The sequence below is a fragment of the Pelobates fuscus genome, chromosome 9 (assembly GCF_036172605.1).
Source record: "Pelobates fuscus isolate aPelFus1 chromosome 9, aPelFus1.pri, whole genome shotgun sequence".
NCBI classification, from domain to species: domain Eukaryota; kingdom Metazoa; phylum Chordata; class Amphibia; order Anura; family Pelobatidae; genus Pelobates; species Pelobates fuscus.
Window position 1 is genome coordinate 109,454,372 of NC_086325.1, and position 19,028 is coordinate 109,473,399.

Below are 19,028 nucleotides of genomic sequence, written 5' to 3' on the forward strand. Positions count from 1 at the left end.
ATTCCCGCTGAGTCTGTTCACAATTTGTTTCCTTAGTCTCTATTTTGTTATTAAAGGAACACTATAGCCACCTAAATTACTTTAGCTAAATAAAGCAGTTAGTGTTAGCAGGAAGTGTTTATTGAAGGCTGTACAAGTCACATGCAGGGAGGTGTGACTATGGTTCATAAACAAAGGGATTTAACTCCTAAATAGCAGAGGATTGAGCAGTGAGGCTGCAGGGGCATGTTCTATACACCAAAACTGCTTCATTAAGCTAAAGTTGTTCAGGTGACTATAGTGTCCCCTTAAATCACCTGTATAGCAGCCTATAAGGGGGGACCTATTGTCCCCCCCGGCCCCCACCCCTGAGCGGTGGGTGGGGGCCCTAAATACAAAGAGGGGGGACCCTAGTTAACCCTCCCCCCCCAAAAACAAATATCTCCCTACCTAGCCCCCTCACCCTAAAAATAATGAGGGGGGGACCTTTAACTAAAAACCTGTACAAAAAAAAAATGAGATAAAAACAACTTACCATTCAATGTTTTCTTTCTTCTAAAATCTTCTTTCTTCAGCCCCAAAAAAGGCCAAATAAAAAGCCATAATAACCGACGCAATAAAAAAAAAAAAAACGAGCGCCAAAAAAAAATCCATGTTCACCCATGGAGGGCCCCGCGCAGACTGAGCTTTTTTTTTTTTTTTTACAGGTTTTTAGTTAAAGGTCCCCCCCTCATTATATTTAGGGTGAGGGGGGTAGGTAGGGAGATAATTTTTTTTTTGGGGGGGGGGGGAGGGTTAGCTAGGGTCCCCCGCCCCCTTTGTTTTTAGGGCCCCCACCCACCGCTCAGGGGTGGGGGGGGGAAATAAGTCCCCCCCTTATTGTTAGTTTTAGGGCCCCCACCCACCGCTCAGGGGTGGGGGCCGGGGGGGACAGTAGGTCCCCCCCTTATTGTTAATTTTAGGGCCCCCACCCACCGCTCAGGGGTGGGGGCCGGGGGGGAAAATAGGTCCCCCCCTTATTTTTAGTTTTAGGGCCCCCACCCACCGCTCAGCGGTGGGGTCCGGGGGGGACAGTAGGTGCCCCCTTATTGTTAGTTTTAGGGCCCCCACCCACCGCTCAGGGGTGGGGGCCGGGGGGGACAGTAGGTCCCCCCTTATTTGTAGTTTTAGGGCCCCCACCCACCGCTCAGGGGTGGGGGCCTGGGGGGACAGTAGGTCCCCCCCTTATTTTTAGTTTTAGGGCCCCCACCCACCGCTCAGCGGTGGGGTCCGGGGGGGACAGTAGGTGTCCCCTTATTGTTAGTTTTAGGGCCCCCACCCACCGCTCAGGGGTGGGGGCCGTGGGGGACAGTAGGTGGGGGCCGGGGTGGGGGCCGGGGGGGGGGACAGTATGTCCCCCCTTATTGTTAGTTTTAGAAAGCGAGCTGAGCTGTCAGTCAGACAGCTCAGCTCACGAACGCGCATTCCACGCACATGCGCGGTAAAGCGCTGAGTTTCTTCATAGGGCGGCTGTCAATGCCGCTCTATGAAGAACGCGATTGGTGCAGCGCGAAGCCGCGCATGCGCACCACATCGCGATGACGCTTCTCTGTGAGAAGCGTCCTATTGGGCCCCGCGATTTCGTCATTTTGACGAAAAAGGGGGCGCGGCATGGCTGGGAGCTCGGCGCTGGAACGGAGGTAAGTTTTCAATATAAAATCGCTCCGAAAATTATTTTTAATCAATGAAAGTTCATATAAAAGCAAGAAGGAAGGCTGGGGGACCTGTCTTTCTTGCTTTTATATGTTGACTATAGAGTCCCTTTAAACAACACAATGTAACTCCAAGTCAATCACACTTCTGTGAAATCAAACTGTCCACTTAGGAAGCAACACTGAGTGACAATCAATTTCACATGCTGTTGTGCAAATGGGATAGACAACAGGTGGAAATTATAGGCAATTAGCAAGACACCCCAAATAAAGGAGTGGTTCTGCAGGTGGTGACCACAGACCACTTCTCAGTTCCTATGCTTCCTGGCTGATGTTTTGGTCACTTTTGAATGCTGGCGGTGCTTTCACTCTAGTGGTAGCATGAGACAACCCACGCAAGTGGCTCAGGTAGTGCAGCTCATCCAGGATGGCACATCAATGCTGTTTCAAGAAGGTTTGCTGTGTCTGTCAGCGTAGTGTCCAGAGCATGGAGGTGCTACCAGGAGACAGGCCAGTACATAAGGAGACGTGGAGGAGGCCATAGGAAGGCAACAACCCAGCAGCAGGACCGCTACCTCCAACATTGTGCAAGGAGGAACAGGAGGAGCACTGCCAGAGCCCTGCAAAAGGCCCTTCAGCAGGCCACAAATGTGCATGTGTCTGCTCAAACGGTCAGAAACAGACTCCATGAGGGTGGTATGAGGGCCCGACGTCCACAGGTGGGGGTTGTGCTTACAGCCCAACACCATGCAGGATGTTTGGCATTTGCCAGAGAAAACCAAGATTGGCAAATTCGTTACTGGCGCCCTGTGCTCTTCACAGATGAAAGCAGGTTCACACTGAGCACATGTGACAGACGTGACAGAGTCTGGAGACTCTGTGGAGAACATTCTGCTGCCTGCAACATCCTCCAGCATGACCGGTTTGGCAGTGGGTCAGTAATGGTGTGGGGTGGCATTTCTTTTGGGGGCCACACAGCCCTCCATGTGCTCGCCAGAGGTAGCCTGACTGCCATTAGGTACCGGGATGAGATCCTCAGACCCCTTCTGAGACCATATGCTGGTGTGGTTAGCCCTGGGTTCCTCCTAATGCAAGACAATGCTAGACCCCATGTGGCTGGAGTGTGTCAGCCGTTCCTGCAAGATGAAGGCATTGATGCTATGGACTGGCCCGCCCGTTCCCCAGACCTGAATCCAATTGAGCACATCTGGGACATCATGTCTCGCTCCATCCACCAACGTCATGTTGCACCACTGACTGTCCAGGAGTTGGCAGATGCTTTAGTCCAGGTCTGGGAGGAGATCCCTCAGGAGACCATCCGCCACCTCATCAGGAGCATGCACAGGCATTGTAGGGAGGTCATACAGACACGTGGAGGCCACAAACACTACTGAGACTCATTTTGACTTGTTTTAAGGACATTACATCAAAGTTAAATCAGCCTGTAGTGTGTTTTTACACTTGAATTTTGAGTGTGACTCCAAATCCAGACCTCCTTTGGGTTGAAAAATTTGATTTCCATTTTTTATTTTTTGTGTGATTTTGCTGTCAGCACATTCAACTATGTAAAGAACAAAGTATTTCAGAAGAATATTTAATTCATTCAGATCTAGGATGTGTTATTTTTGTGTTCCCTTTATTTTTTTGAGCAGTGTATAATTAGGGTATTTCTTAAATGGTTACTCCAAGCACTAGTAATGTCCCGAACGGTTCGCTGGCGAATAGTTCCCAGTGAACATAGTGTGTTCGCTACGGACGGCGAACATATGTGATGTTCGGTCCGCCCCCTATTTTTTTTATTTTTTGGGGTCTTTCAGCCAAATTTACTAATACGAAGTAAAAATTACTTAGTATTAGTAAATTGTGCCCCTACTTGATATACCGCGAGTAGGGGCATGTCTATTAAACACTTTCAATCCACCAATCAGAGTGGCTGCTCACTGTTAAAAAAAAAAAGGGGGAGCACTATGATTGGATGGATTTCAAGCCATCCAATCACAGTGCTCTGTGTCATTTTACACAGCGTGGGGAAGTTCTTTGGAATTTTCCCACGCTGTGTAAAATGACAAAGAGCACTCTGATTGGCTTAAACCAGCTAATCAGAGTGTTCTTAGCCTAATTGCAGGGCGTGGCAAGGCTTTATAAGCCTTCCCCCACCCTGCAGAGCTCAGCCCTCCATGGGTGAAGATGGATAATTGTTTTTTGCGCTCGTTTTTTTTAATTTTTTTTTAATTGCGTCGGTCATTATGGTTTTTTATTTGCCCTTTTTTGGGGCTTAAAAAAGAAGATTTTAGAAGAAAGAAAACATCAAATGGTAAGTTGTTTTTATCTAATTTTTTTTTACAGGTTTTTAGTTAAAGGTCCCCCCCTCATTATTTTTAGGGTGAGGGGGGTAGGTAGGGGGATAATTTTTTTTTGGGTGAGGGGGTGACTAGGGTCCCCCCCATTTGTATTTAGGGCCCCCACCCTCCACTCAGTGGTGGGGGCCAGGGGGGGAACAGTAGGTCCCCCCTTATTGTTTTTCTTAGGGCCCCCAACAATCGCTCAGGGGTGGGGGCCGGGGGGGCAGTAGGTCCTCCCCTTATTGTTACTTTTAGGGCCCCCACCCACTGCTCAGGGGTGGGGGCTGGGGGGGGACAATAGGTCCCCCCTTATTGTTATTTTTAGGGCCCCCACCCACCGCTCAGGGATGGGGGCTGGGGGGGACAGTAGGTCCCCCCTTATTATTTTTCTTAGGGCCCCCAACAATCGCTCAGGGGTGGGGGCCGGGGGGCAGTAGGTCCTCCCCTTATTGTTACTTTTAGGGCCCCCACCCACTGCTCAGGGGTGGGGGCTGGGGGGGGGACAATAGGTCCCCCCTTATTGTTATTTTTAGGGCCCCCACCCACCGCTCAGGGGTGGGGGCTGGGGGGGACAGTAGGTCCCCCCTTATTATTTTTAGGGCCCCCACCCACCGCTCAGGGGCCGGGGGGGACAATAGGTCCCCCTCTTATTGTTATTTTTAGGGCCCCCACCCACCGCTCAGGGGCCGGGGGGACAATAGGTCCCCCTCTTATTGTTATTTTTAGGTCCCCCACCCACCGCTCAGGGGTGGGGGCCGGGGGGGACAGTAGGTCCCCCCCTTATTATTTTTAGGGCCCCCACCCACCGCTCAGGGGCCGGGGGGGGACAATAGGTCCCCCCTTATTGTTATTTTTAGGGCCCACACCCACCGCTCAGGGGTGGGGGCCGGGGGGGACAATAGGTCCCCCCCTTATTGTTATTTTTAGGGCCCCCAACCACCGCTCAGAGGTGGGAGCTGGGCGGGGACAATAGGCCCCCCCTTATTGTTATTTTTAGGGCCCCCACCCACCGCTCAGGGGTGGGGGCCGGGGGGGGACAGTAGATCCCCCACTTATTGTTATTTTTAGGGCCCCCACCCGCCGCTCAGGGGTGGGGGCCGGAGAGGGGGAGGACAGTAGGTCCCCCCTCATTATCTTTTTGGCCCCACCCACCGCCCAGGGGTGGGGGCCGGGGGCTGAGGACAGTAGATCCCCCCTCATTATCATTATGGCCCCCACCCGCCGCCCAGGGGTGGGGGCCGGAGAGGGGGAGGACAGTAGGTCCCCCTCTCATTATCTTTATGGCCCCCACCCGCCGCCCAGGGCTGGGGGTCGGGGAGGGGAGAACAGTAGGTCCCCCCCCTCATTATCATTGTGGCCCCCACCCGCCGCCCAGGGGTGGGGGCCGGAGAAGGGGAGGACAGTAGGTCCCCCCCTCATTATCTTTATGGCCCCCACCCGCTTTCCAGGGGTAGAGGCCGGAGAGGGGGAGGACAGTAGGTCTCCCCCTCATCATCTTTATGGCCCCCACCAGCCGCCCAGGGGTGGGGGCCGGGGGGGAAGGAGAGTAGGTCTCCCCCGCCCCCCCCTTCAATCACTATTGTGGACAGAAAGAGTCCCTGTGGGTTTTAAAATTCGCCTGCCAATTAAAGTCTATGGCGGTTCGGCCGGTTCGCGAACATTTGCGGAAGTTCGAGTTCGCGGTTCGCGAACCGAAAATTTTATGTTCGCAACATCACTACCAAGCACAAGTTCCAATTCAGTGTTTTGAAGTAGTTAGTGATTGAAGTCTATATGTGCAGCATTTCAGTTTGAAATTTTGCACATAAAGAGATATTTGAGCTCCACTTCCGGAAAGGCCATTAACCAGTGCCATTATTCTGTCCACAGATGCTCATTCAATTGCTGATTCCCTCAGCTGATGCTCTCAGTCAATGAATGAATGGCAGAATTGGCATCTGACTTCTGTAACTCTGCAGAAGCTAGATCTTGTTTAGCCTGTGCCAGAGAAGACTTGGCACTGCTGGGACCCAGGTAAGAAGGCAAACGGGTTTCCCCATTCCACCAGGGTACACCTAGCATTTTAACCACTACAATGGGTTATGATGCTTGGAGTAACCATTTAACCCCGTAACCCCTTAGTGACCAGGTCATTTTTCAATTTTATTACCGTTAAGGACCAGGGCTCTTTTTACATATCTGCAGTGGTTGTGTTTAGATGTAATTTGCCTCTTACACATTTACTGTACCCATACATATTATATACCATTTTTCTCGCTATTAAATGTTCATTCTAAAGATACCATTATTTTCATCATATCATATAATTTACTAGAATAAAAAAAAGTAAAATATAATAAAAAAACAAACAAAATAAAACCACAGCTGGCCATCATGCACCCATGTCCCAGTTGAAACATGTCTGAAGCCGGCCAATGTAATTCACCTCCGTCAAACTGTATGTTTTTGAAAAGTACACACCCTAGGGCATTTCACATGGTGGCATTTCAACACTTTACATGCACTTATTCTACCACCAGTCTCTGTCAAACGTTTTTGTGGTGTTATTTTTCACTCACACATTCTACTTTGTGCATAGATTCTAAGCTCCTGTTAGGTGTTACTGCCAAAGGACACCCCAATATGTAATTGGCATCATCTCCCGAGTACAGCGATAACACTCATGCATACGTTTGTCGGGTTCACTGGTGGGGTGCAAAGCAAAATGTCTGATATGCGTTTTTCAAATTTTACATATCTTGTTTGCCTATCTTGCTTTTGAGGGCCTTATCAGATATCCCAATGTATTCTTGCCATGAGCGTGCATATATTTGAAAAGTTTACACCCCACAGTAGTTGAAGAACGTGTGTGGAGGTAACTGTTCAATCCTCAATTTTACACACACACACCGCTTTTTGACTGTGATTTAGGAGAGCCCGTTGTTGGTTATTGCAAGAAAACACCCCGGGTTGTTTTCTGCGAGGCCTCCTAAGGACACCCATGCCCCCCATGCATAGGTCTGCCAGGATTTTGGGAAGGTACGGTTACAATTGTATGACTTGCCATTTGAGTTGAAGTTGAGAGTATGTTTTCTGATAGGCCTATCTTTAGCTTGGGGCTTATCACATACACCAGTTTTATATATCGCCACAAAAGGATACATACTTGAAACGTAGACACCCCGAGGTATTGCATGTATGTGGAGTGCTTTGATGCAACTTTTGTTTAGCCAGACAAAAGATAAAAAAGTTGAAGAACGTGTGTGGAGGTAACTGTTCAATCCTCAATTTTACACACGCACACCGCTTTGTGACTGTGATTTAGGAGAGCCCGTTGTTGGTTATTGCAAGAAAACACCCCGGGTTGTTTTCTGCGAGGCCTCCTAAGGACACCCATGTTCCCATGCCCCCCATGCATAGGTCTGCCAGGATTTTGGGAAGGTACGGTTACAATTGTATGACTTGCCGTTTGAGTTGAAATTGAGAGTATGTCTTCTGATAGGCCTATCTTTAGCTTGGGGCTTATCACATACCCCAGTTTTATATATCGCCACAAAAGGGTACATACTTGAAACGTAGACACCCCGAGGTATTGCATGTATGTGGAGTGCTTTGATGCAACTTTTGTTTAGCCAGACAAAAGATAAAAAAAAGTTGAAGAAGAGAGAAGACGTGTTTATACAGAGCTCCATCCCAGATAGCAGAAAAAGACGATTTAAACACAGAAACTAAAAACCTAAACAAGCTGAGAGCCAACCGCCCTCGCACGGAAGGTAATATGGGGCGAAAAAACAAAAAACCTCGCCATCCAGAGGCTCCAAAATTGCAAGACATAAGATTATCCTTTGAGAGGCCTACACCGCGGGCCCAAGCCAAAATGGCGCCCGACCCGCCTAGCGAGGATGAGGCCTTGGAGAATTACCAAGAGGAGGAAGACGCCCAGACCACACAGTCAGAGGAGACCCCTATAATGAGTCGGAATCGGAGGAAGTCTCCTCACCGGCTACAAAGAGAGACATTAAAAACCTCCTGCTGGATATGCGGCGGGTGTGGAAGGCTGACCTCCTAGACACTCGCACGGAAATAGGGACCCTCAAACAGCGGGTCGCAGCGCTCGAAACTAAAGAAGCAACTACAGCCCAGAGTATGCAAGAGTCTCACAACAATCTGCAAGCACTAACAGACCAAGTACAGAAACTTACCAAGTCGATGTTAGTGATGGAGTCCAGACACAGGAGGAGGAACATCCGCCTCCGCGGCATTCCGGAGCATATTGAGGGGGACGCTGTACTGCCCTTCCTTTGACGCTTCATGGCCTCGCTAGGCATAGGAGGCAATACGAGCTCAGAAACACTGACATCAGCGTTCCGGGTCCGTAAAGCGGCAGCTGCCCCTGCGGATGCCCCAAGAGACGTGATAGCCGCGACCAGAGACGTCACAACCTGATCCGCAATCATGGCCAAGTCGAGAGAGCTGGGCACCATTCACTTTGAAGGCTGTGAGATAGCCATATACGGAGACCTCCCTTTTGCCGTCCTTGCAGTCAAGAGACAGCTGATACCGGTGGCCAGACAGCTGAGAGAAGCGCGGATTAGATACCGGTGGGGAGCGGACGGCTCTCTACTAGTAGCACAGGGTAACGACATACTTACCCTCTCATCCCCTGAGAACAAAGAAACTTTCCTCCAAAAACTGACAGCTACCTCAATACTACCTGCGAAAGTCCAGAAGCCAGGGATAGGTGCACAGGGACTCACCAGAATCCACCTGTTAAACCCACAAGCTCGACCCCTGGCTAAACCACGTCTCCTGTAGCTACACATCGCTCATAGCGGTCCTCTAAGACCGCCAGCTACTTGACAACTGGACATAATACCTGCCCAACATTCCACAGTCCATAATTATGAACCCATAACAAAATTAACGGCAAATGCAGCCACACAATCATATTGACCACCTGTTAGCCCCCAGCCAGAGAATATCCACTTAGCTTTAAGTTACAGAATACCCTTCAATGTTTTATATTACATGCTAGTACTGGGAGTATCACACACCTCACCTAAGAGACTGCCTTTTGTAGAGACTACACACACCGGGAGCAATCCTACTTGTTGGCTCTTAAGCATTTAGTTTACCAGCCTATATTCCTTAATGCACAGGTACTACAGAGTTAATGGTGTTCACCACACGTACATGCCTGCTACTGAGCAGAGTCCTAGAAGCTAACATGTATAAACCACATTGCACACTGATATGTCGCTACCTACCTATGTATTGATATACGTGTTGGCTATACTATATGTTGTTTATGGTACATATCTAATCTTATCACCTTATACCTTGACATATGTTTTATCATACTCCACCACACACCACACCTAATGAGACTTCACAGAGACCACACATAAAGGCAACAGATCTCCTTCTTAGATCTTAAGTATTTTTGTAAATCTTTCTTTTATTATGGCATATGCGAAATGGGATACAGAATAGAAAGAGGAGGCATTGTGGGGTAACACGAGTTGATGATAACAAGATGGTGAGCAATACACCTCTAAGAAGGACTGCCATATTTTTTGTTTTTTTTTTAGAAACGTCATGTAAACAGATTAATACAGGCTTGGTTACTAAAATAAAAATAAAATAATAATAAGAGTAGTCGTTGCTTAACAGTGCTAGATCAGCTACACATATAGTGCCATGACAGATGAAACAGTTGCACTTTTTCCATTTAAAGATTTAAAGAGACAGGCAAAACCATAAATTGGTTATTAAGACTTAAAACATTACAGGCTAGCGATCATACGTTTCACATATACTAACAAGTCTAACAATGGCACGAGCGTCTGCACAATTTTAACTTTTAACAGGTTAGTAGTCACAGACTTAACTGAACAGTCAGGTGCTGCCAGATAATTAAGTGTGTGTGCAGGTAAGTCATGCACAGTTTTGTCATTATTAGGTCACGTGGTGTGTTACAACTGCGCGACCACCTATACTAACAATTCTAACAATGGCACGAGTATCTGCACAAGGTTAACTTTTAGCAGGTTAGTAGTCACAGGCTTAGCGGAACAGTCAGGTGTTGCCAGGTAGTTAAGTATGTATGCAGGTAAGGTTGCGTCGTCTCAAGCTAGTAGCGGCTAAAGCATTTGTATAAGTGTTTCAATCATGAAAGTTACACCTGGCTGCCCTGAAATCCCTGGCTAGGAGTCCAGTTCGTGTCATCCAATGCCCAATCTTGGCAGAGTGGCTGAGGGATCTGTCCGGCCCCAGGAGGCGGTAGAATGCTGCTCCCGTGTCAGAGCCTTCTTCCGGCCCCAGGCCTTTGTGGAGGGCTGCATCTGTGAACCACAGGCTTGGTGGCTTCGTGAGTCCGAGGCTTTCCCGTATCGGGAGCAGTGAGAGACCCGAGTGGGCATCCGCCGCCAGCAGCGGGCGGTCTTCCTGTGAGGTGGGCGATGCTGTGGAGGTTTCCTCCTTTGGGCCCTCAGCCTGGGAAGGTAAGTAGGAGTGGTATGAGTAGCAGTTGTGCCCGGGAGCAGTCGCTCCGTCTCCAGCCCAGCTTCCGTCTTCTCCCTCTCTGATTGTACCGGTTTCATGGTCATGCGTCTTTCCAGTGATGCCCAGAAGCGTTGGAAACTTATGTCGATTTGGGTGAGTATGCCTTCAACCGCAGTGTCGTTGTCTCCACCATGTGGCACAGATGTAGGGGGCGACGTATGCCCCACCGCCATCTTGTTAGTGACTTCGCTTGAAGTGGAGGCGCTGCGTTGAGCTACCGGAGGCCTCGTTGTTTTGGGCCTACTCAAAGGTGCCAGTTGTCGCTGTGGGTCGGGCGGTAGATGGCATGAAGGATGGTTAGGGGTTAGTGGTAGCGGTGTCCCCTGTCTCATTCTGTGCTCAAGCTTGAGCCAGAAGTTTGCAAATATGAGTTCCAACACTGTAACACTGTGTTAACGACGGTCTCTCCTAGTCTATGCAAACTACTGAGCAAGGTCCAAGAGTCTATCACACATAGCCCACAATGCACACTAAGACGTCGTGACCTAAATATGCTTTGATAAATATGCTTGATAAACATGCTTTGATATAAATGTTAAATATGCTATATGTTGTATATGTTCTGTACATATGTTTTATTCTTACCTTTTGTAACCTCATACCTTGACGCAGATATTTTTTTGGAATTGGAAACTCCAATAAAATACAAATGCAAAAAAAAAAAAAGTTGAAGAACGTGTGTGGAGGTAACTGTTCAATCCTCAATTTTACACACGCACACCGCTTTTTGACTGTGATTTAGGAGAGCCCGTTGTTGGTTATTGCAAGAAAACACCCCAGGTTGTTTTCTGCGAGGCCTCCTAAGGACACCCATGCCCCCCATGCACGGGGTTAATGTAACAAACCCCCCCCCCACCTTCCCCCCCAAAAAAGACACCCAAAAAAAAAAAACTGAACGGCAAATGTTACAAAATAAATTACAAATGGGCCAGCGTGTGGTATCATTTGAAACAGTCGCCAATGCAGAGTCCATGCTGCCCAGGGCAATCAGGACAGTAATATACACTGTCTTTTCTCTGCCCCCTCTTAGAACAGACCCTGCATCTTTTTGGGGGATTCTGCTTTGCCGCAGTAGGGGGAATTTTAAAAATAAAATGTGTAGCCCCAACTCTGCTCTCTCCCATCACCGCCCGGGGAGCAGGTGCATCACGGTACAAAATCCCCGAAATGATCTGGAGCTGAAACTGTAAAAATCTCAGTTGCGTCCCGGGGTTTGCTTTTTTGAACAACAAGAAAGTGTTGTGGGTTGCAATCTGCATTATATATTTCGTATAACTAGGTAGGGCTGCAGCAGCTGATCTGCCAGATCAACCCCACCCATATGACGGTTATAGGCCTTGATGCACACTGGCTTCCTCGTTCTCTCAGCTCTGCCACGTACAGGGACAACCACAGTCCCCTCAGTGTGGATGGTGGTAAGAAGGTACACATCCTTCTTGTCTCTGTACTTAACTGCCAACAGCTCCTCTTGGCACAGAGCTGAGGTCTCCCCCCTCCGTAGCCGGGTGCGTGCAAGTTGTCCTGGGAAACCTGTGCTGTTCTTTTTAATTGTGCCGCAAGCTACTGTATCAAAACAGTACAGTAGCTTGAACAAAGGGACACTTGGATAAAAATTGTCAGTATACAAGTGGTACCCTTTGTTCATCAGGGGGAATATCAGGTCCCAGACAATCTTGCCACTGGTTCCCATATGTTCTGGGCAACCTGGAGGGTCAAGGTGGCTATCCTTTCCCTCGTACACCCGGAAGGCCTGAGTATACCCAGTCTCGCTATCTCAGAGCTTATACATCTTTACACCATACCTAGAGCGCTTGGAAGGAACATACTGCTTGAATCCCAGCCTTCCCTTATACTTCATCAGGGATTCATCCACGCATATATTCCTTCCAGGTGTATAAGCCTCTGCAAACCTGGCAGCAAAGTGGGTAATCAGGGGGCGGATTTTATACAGCCTGTCAAACTGGGGATGCTCCCTAGGGGACCACAGGCTGTTGTCGCTGAAGTGCATGAAATGCAGAATCATTTCATACCTCTTCCTCGACATACATTGGGAGTAAATGGGGGTAGAGCAGATGGGGCTACTGCTCCAGTAGGAGCGGATGGAGGGCTTCTTTATGATGCCCATCAGCATAGTCAATGCCCAGAATCTTTTAAATTCTGGCACATCGATGGGGGCCCATTGCTGCTTTGCCAAAAAAGAGTCCGGATTTGTAGCTCGGAATTTATGGGCATATAAATTAGTTTGGGCGACAATGTTCCCCAATACATCATCGCCCAGAAACACCTCCATAAACTGCTGAGGGCTAAATCGTGTGACATCCAAATTAATGCCAGGATTTGTAGTAAAGGATGGGATGTCTGGCCTCTGGCGATGAGGCACTACCCACTCCTCAGCAGTTCTGCCAGCTGGAGCAGCACGTCTCCTTCTGGCAGGGAGACTAGCAGGCACAGATACAACATCACCAGATACATCACTAGCAGTAGACACTGTATCTAGTGATGATGTATCTGAGCACCTGGCAGGGTCAAAATCAGGGTCAGAGTCTGACATAGACGCGTCAGACTCTAGCGCAAGGGTGGCATATGACTGCTCAGCGTGGGTTGGCTTTCGTGACCCATGTGCCATGATCACAATTACTTTACTTAGTGACCTGTCACAAAAAAATAAATAAAAAAATAACCCCTGAAAACATGAACAGACAGCAAAATAAGTGATGCTGTGCAAGAGCTTGTGATCTGACACAACTTCTGGAATAAAAGGGAATCAAGACGGAATATATCCGTCATCTGTCCTTAAGGGGTTAAGAGATTTATAAAAAGTGACATCTCTTGCATCTCTCACATGGTTCTTCCTGGAAATGTAGTCCAATGGCTCTGGCGATTGTCTAGAAAACCAAAAGTGTGCTGAGGAGCCTTCTGAGTTAACCAACTCCAGGAAGCCTATCCCACAGAATTCCTGCCTATAGGCTATTTTTACTGGAATCTATTGGGCAACTGTTGCACTGGTCTACACTGGTCTCTTTGGACCCTTTTGGAGGCCCTCACAGTGAGCTCTCCCAGAAGCCACTATCTTTAGTCCTCACTAGAATCCCTCACATTAACCTTGTCTGGTTCCACCCCAAAACCTGAAACTGGGCCATGGTAGAAGGCTATATTCCAACATCTGCCTCAAATCCATCTTACTGGGCCCCAGCAGAAAGCACTGTCCTTGGGCCTCGATGGCCTTACAGTGAGTAAAGGAGAGCACTTTGGAGTGTTTAAGATACAATTTTACACAATATACATGTCCTTCATTTTAACGACAGTCAAAACAGAAAGCTTTGCTTTTTTCCAGTATTAAAGCTTGGAAGCAGATTGCAGAAAATATTTGTTTTTTTACTGCTATATTTCAAAAGAGGTTTGTTTTGTGTGCAATACCAAGTTTAGTGCACACAATGTGATTTAAGACATTGCTCAACCCACATCTGTAATATCCATGGGCACACGTAAAAGGAGATATGCTACATGCAACCTGTGCAGTAAGAAGGAAATCTGCTATCCACATGTGCATGGAGAATGTCTTCTGAAATTACATCACAAGTGTCAGCCCACGTGGTTCAAATAAAAACTTTGTTTTCTTAAAAGCCCAGGAGAAGATAAAAGCTGAGAAGGAAAATATGATGGCAGTTTTTCAAGGATCCACTGATGGAAAAACAGAATATTGCGGTTAAGGTTTTCTGCTATTAGTGATATGTTCTTGTGTTCACTTCTAAAACTGCATACATAAATAGAATTGTATAAGGGACATCTGTCTAAACTGTTTTATGAATCTCTGTGTCCTGAATTCAAAAGGACAGTCTCAATTTTAAGGTCCTATCCCAACATCCAGACTTGGTTCCATGGTGCCCCACTTTTAGGGACACCAGGGAACTGTCCCCATTATTCATAGCATGAGCGCATCATTAGAAGCATTGTTGAATCATGTTTAAGACCACGACTGCCATCAGGGCATGACAACCGTGATGGTTGTCAGGTGCCTGGTGGTCCTGGGGGGGGCCCACGTTCACACCGTCGGAACTACCAAGAGTGCTGGTGGTGCGGCAGCACCAGGGCTAGCACGCTGGGGAGCCCATATGGTGGCCCGTGTACGGGCCTCTCAATGGGTATTGCATAACAGGGATAAACAGCAATTAAACAAATAATTAAGTGTCTAACCTAAAAAAAGAATAAAAGGGAGTAAAAGATGAAAAAAAGATACCACAACAATAAAGAAAGAATACAAAACAATAATAAATATAAATCACAAAACGTAGCTCAAAACTTAAAAAAAAAAACAGGGGTCACCAGTCCCTATATACTAAAATAGAAATTAAATCCACTAGAGGACTATAGTGGTAAAACCAGGATCTACACTAAAATAAAATAACAATAATATCAATGTAAACAATATAAGCTGTGTGTAGAAGAAGTAAAAAGATACATATGAATTCTCATGAGTCACAATCAGATAATGTATTACAAAAGAGTCAATATATGTAGCAAGTGGGTTAGTGTATTCTCACCATTTGTATAGAAAACATAGAGTGGTGTACACTATCCACGCTGAATGAATCTGATTACTGAAATTAGATCCAATGAAAAACCGAAAGGCAAATCAGTATAGAACAAAAACTGGTTGCCTACACTGATAATCGTGCCTAAAAGTAAAAAGCAAAATAGAAAATAGTGCTCACTGTAATCCAAACAAAATTATAATAAGGATTAAAAACACTCACAAGCAAACATAAAACATACAGAATTGACTAAAATAGCCTACAACAGAAAATGTAGTGCTTTTACTCCAGTAAGATGGGATTTGTAGGAGTGGTAATCCCACTGCCGGGTGCTGCTTGGAAAGGTCTGCGTGCGTTCCACCCTGCGTTCCAGCACTTTTTTAAATAAAAATCTATTTTCTTCTTCAGAATAAAAACTTACCTGGAGTCCAAAGTGGGATTATTAGTTTTCCTGGCACTGCAGGAACCTGGAGTGCCCCTCTCCCTCCCACCCCCTATTCCAAGTTGCTGAAGGGGTTAAAACCCCTTCAGTGACTTACCGGAGTCCAGCTCTGATGTCCCGTGGCACTGGTCAGGCTCCACCTACTTTCCTCCCCCGCCGGCGGGGGAGACCTAATGCGCATGCGCGGCAATGGCCGAGCATGCGCATTAGACCTCCCTATAGGAAAGCATTATTCAATGCTTTCCTATGGGGATTTCGGCGACGCTGGAGGTCCTCACATAGTGTGAGGACGTCTAACGTAGCTTAAAACACTTTTCGAGTTCTAAGAACACGGAAGTCCCTCTAGTGGCTGTCTGATAGTTCAGCAGTTCAGCAGTTCTGGAGCATTTCTCAAAACCCATCTTTTTAGGGATGCTTATGGCCTCCAATAGTAACTTCTATCTGTTAATTTTTACTCTTGCTCTCTCCTAAATAGTGATGTCGCGAACATAAAATTTTCGGTTCGCGAACGGCGAACGCGAACTTCCGCAAATGTTCGCGAACCGGGCGAACCGCCATAGACTTCAATGGGCAGGCGAATTTTAAAACCCACAGGGACTCTTTCTGGCCACAATAGTGATGGAAAAGTTGTTTCAAGGGGACTAACACCTGGACTGTGGCATGCCGGAGGAGGATCCATGGCAAAACTCCCATGGAAAATTACACAGTTGATGCAGAGTCTGGTTTTAATCCATAAAGGGCATAAATCACCTAACATTCCTAAATCACAATGGATATGGATTGACACTTGACATATGACATATTGACACCTTGACATATGGATTGACACCTGTCCTCAGAGAATCTGATACACACTGACACAGAGCAGAATAGGGACTGTTCCCCCTACATAGGGTCACTTGGCAGATATGGATTGCCACCTGTCCTCAGGGACCCTGATACACACTGACACAGAGCAGAATAGGGACTGTTCCCCCTACATAGGGTCACTTGGCAGATATGTATTGACACCTGTCCTCAGAGACCCTGATGCACACTGACACAGAGCAGAATAGGGACTGTTCCCCCTACATAGGGTCACTTGGCAGATATGGATTGCCACCTGTCCTCAGGGACCCTGATACACACTGACACAGAGCAGAATAGGGACTGTTCCCCCTACATAGGGTCACTTGGCAGATATGTATTGACACCTGTCCTCAGAGACCCTGATGCACACTGACACAGAGCAGAATAGGGAATGTTCCCCCTACATAGGGTCACTTGGCAGATATGGATTGACACCTGTCCTCAGGAACCCTGCCGTATCCGGGATGTGGAATAGTACCTGGGGATCATGTGCCTACGCAAAGCAGTTGTACCTAGGTGGGTGTTGGACTTCCCACGACTCAGTTTCTTTTGGCACAGGTTGCAAATGGCATCGCTGTTGTCAGAGGCAGACACACAAAAAAAATTCCACACTGCTGAGCTCTGCAATGACGGCATTCTGGTGGTGGACACAGCATGCGTTGATTGGCGTGCTGTCGGGCTAACCTCGGGTGCCGATGCATGCTGTCTGACTGTGCCACTAGCTCCTTGCGACGACCTCCCCCTGCTTCCAACTCGTCTCCTCCCGTGGCAGGCGGGTGAGTGGTATCTTGAGAGGTGCCCGAAGCTAAGCTGGAGGAGAATGGTGCATCAAGGTTCCTAGCGGAAGCTGTAGAAGATTGGATGTCCTGTGTTAGCCAGTCAACTATGTCCTCAGAACTTTTCAAGTTCAGGGTACGTGGCCTCTGAAAACTGGGCATTATTCTAGGGCAAAAGGGAATCACAGCACCACGACCACGACAGCCCCTGTGGGTTGACCTGCTTCTACCTGTAATTTTTGGGGGGATTAATGGTACTATGCATGCAAGCTACTGTGAGACCAGATATGAGTGGCAATGTGAAGTGGCAGAGGTTGGCAGAGTACACACTGTAGGCCTCACACACCTGCTTGAAGACAACTAACTGCTATTCAATCTATAACAGTGGAAAAAAAATCTTTTCCACGCTAAAATGCACGCTATTGTGACAACAGATATGAGTGGCAATTTGCACTGGCAGAGGTGGGCAGACTACACGCTGTAGGCCTGACACCCGCTTGCAGACAACTAACTGCTATTCAATCTATAACAGTGAAAAAAGTTTTTTGGTTTTTAAATGCAATCTATTGCGACACCAGATAAGAGTGACAATGTGCACTGGCAGAGGTTGGCAGAGTACACGCTGTAGGCCTGACACACCCGCTTGAAGACAACTAACTGCTATTCAATCTATAACAGTGAAAAAAGTGTTTGGGTTTTTAAATGCACGCTATTGTGACACCAGATATGAGTGGCACTGTGCAGTGGCAGAGGTTGGCAGAGTAGACGCTGTAGGCCTGACACACCAGCTTGAAAACAACTAACTGCTATTCAATCTATAACAGTGAAAAAGTTTTTTTTGTTTTTAAATGCACGCTATTGTAACACCAGATATGAGTGGCACTGTGCACTGGCAGAGGTTGGCAGAGTAGACGCTGTAGGCCTGACACACCAGCTTGAAAACAACTAACTGCTATTCAATCTATAACAGTGAAAACAGTTTTTTTGTTTTTAAATGCATGCTATTGTGAGACCAGATATGAGTGGCACTGTGCAGTGGCAGAGGTTGGCAGAGTACACGCTGTAGGCCTGACACCTGCTTGCAGACAACTAACTGCTTTTAGTTTTTTGTTTTTTACATGCAATCTATTGCGACACCAGAAGGGAGGGTCTGCTGCTGATTGGCTGGAATGTGTCTGCTGACTGTGAGGCACAGGGTCAAAGTTTACTGAATGATGACGAATAGGGGGCGGATCGAACCGCGCATGTGTTCACCTGCCGTGGCGAACGCGAACACGCTATGTTTGCCGGGAACTATTCGCCAGCGAACCGTTCGGTACATCACTACTCCTATAGTGCCACATTCCACTCTACCTCCAGTTCTGCTACTTTCCTACCACGTCTATTTGCTGTCTCCCTCAATACCCTTCCTGTTTTTTTACATTGCAGAGTTAAGAGGACTAGAAAATTGCAACCAGACTACTTAAATAAGATGAAGTGGTGTGGGTGCCTATAGAGTCCTTTTATGTAATAAATGTTGAGTGATTAGTGTAATAAACTCTTTCACATACCTCTGTGTTAATATATGAGATAACTCGGAAATCTGAGGTTGCACATACTTACCAGTGACTTAGCATTCTAAGAGATGGATGTTCTGAGTTTTGCAATCTGTGTGATTAGTATTATTAGCTTATTAGCTCACTAGAGGTCACTATAATCCAAACATTTTAAGAACAACAATTCAACACAGATCCATTTAGTTCACATGATTTTGTTGTTTTTCTTTTTGAAAGATAGTTTATAGACATTACTATTATGAAGACATGTGAAATATGCAGGGAGATGGTAGACAGCAATGAACAAGAACATGCATTAAAATCCTGGTTAGATATACA

At 47.2% G+C, this 19,028-nt stretch overlaps 1 protein-coding gene across 1 annotated transcript in view; it reads right to left on the reverse strand.

Annotated features, from left to right (window-relative positions):
• The window catches only part of LOC134573671 (uncharacterized), a 100,833-nt gene extending 92,385 nt beyond the window's left edge, over nucleotides 1-8,448 (reverse strand). The window contains exon 1 of the mRNA XM_063433453.1: nucleotides 8,194-8,448. Within this exon, the coding sequence (XP_063289523.1) occupies nucleotides 8,194-8,448 (255 nt within the window). The remainder of the gene's footprint in view (nucleotides 1-8,193) is intronic.
• Between the last annotated feature and the right edge of the window lie 10,580 nt (nucleotides 8,449-19,028).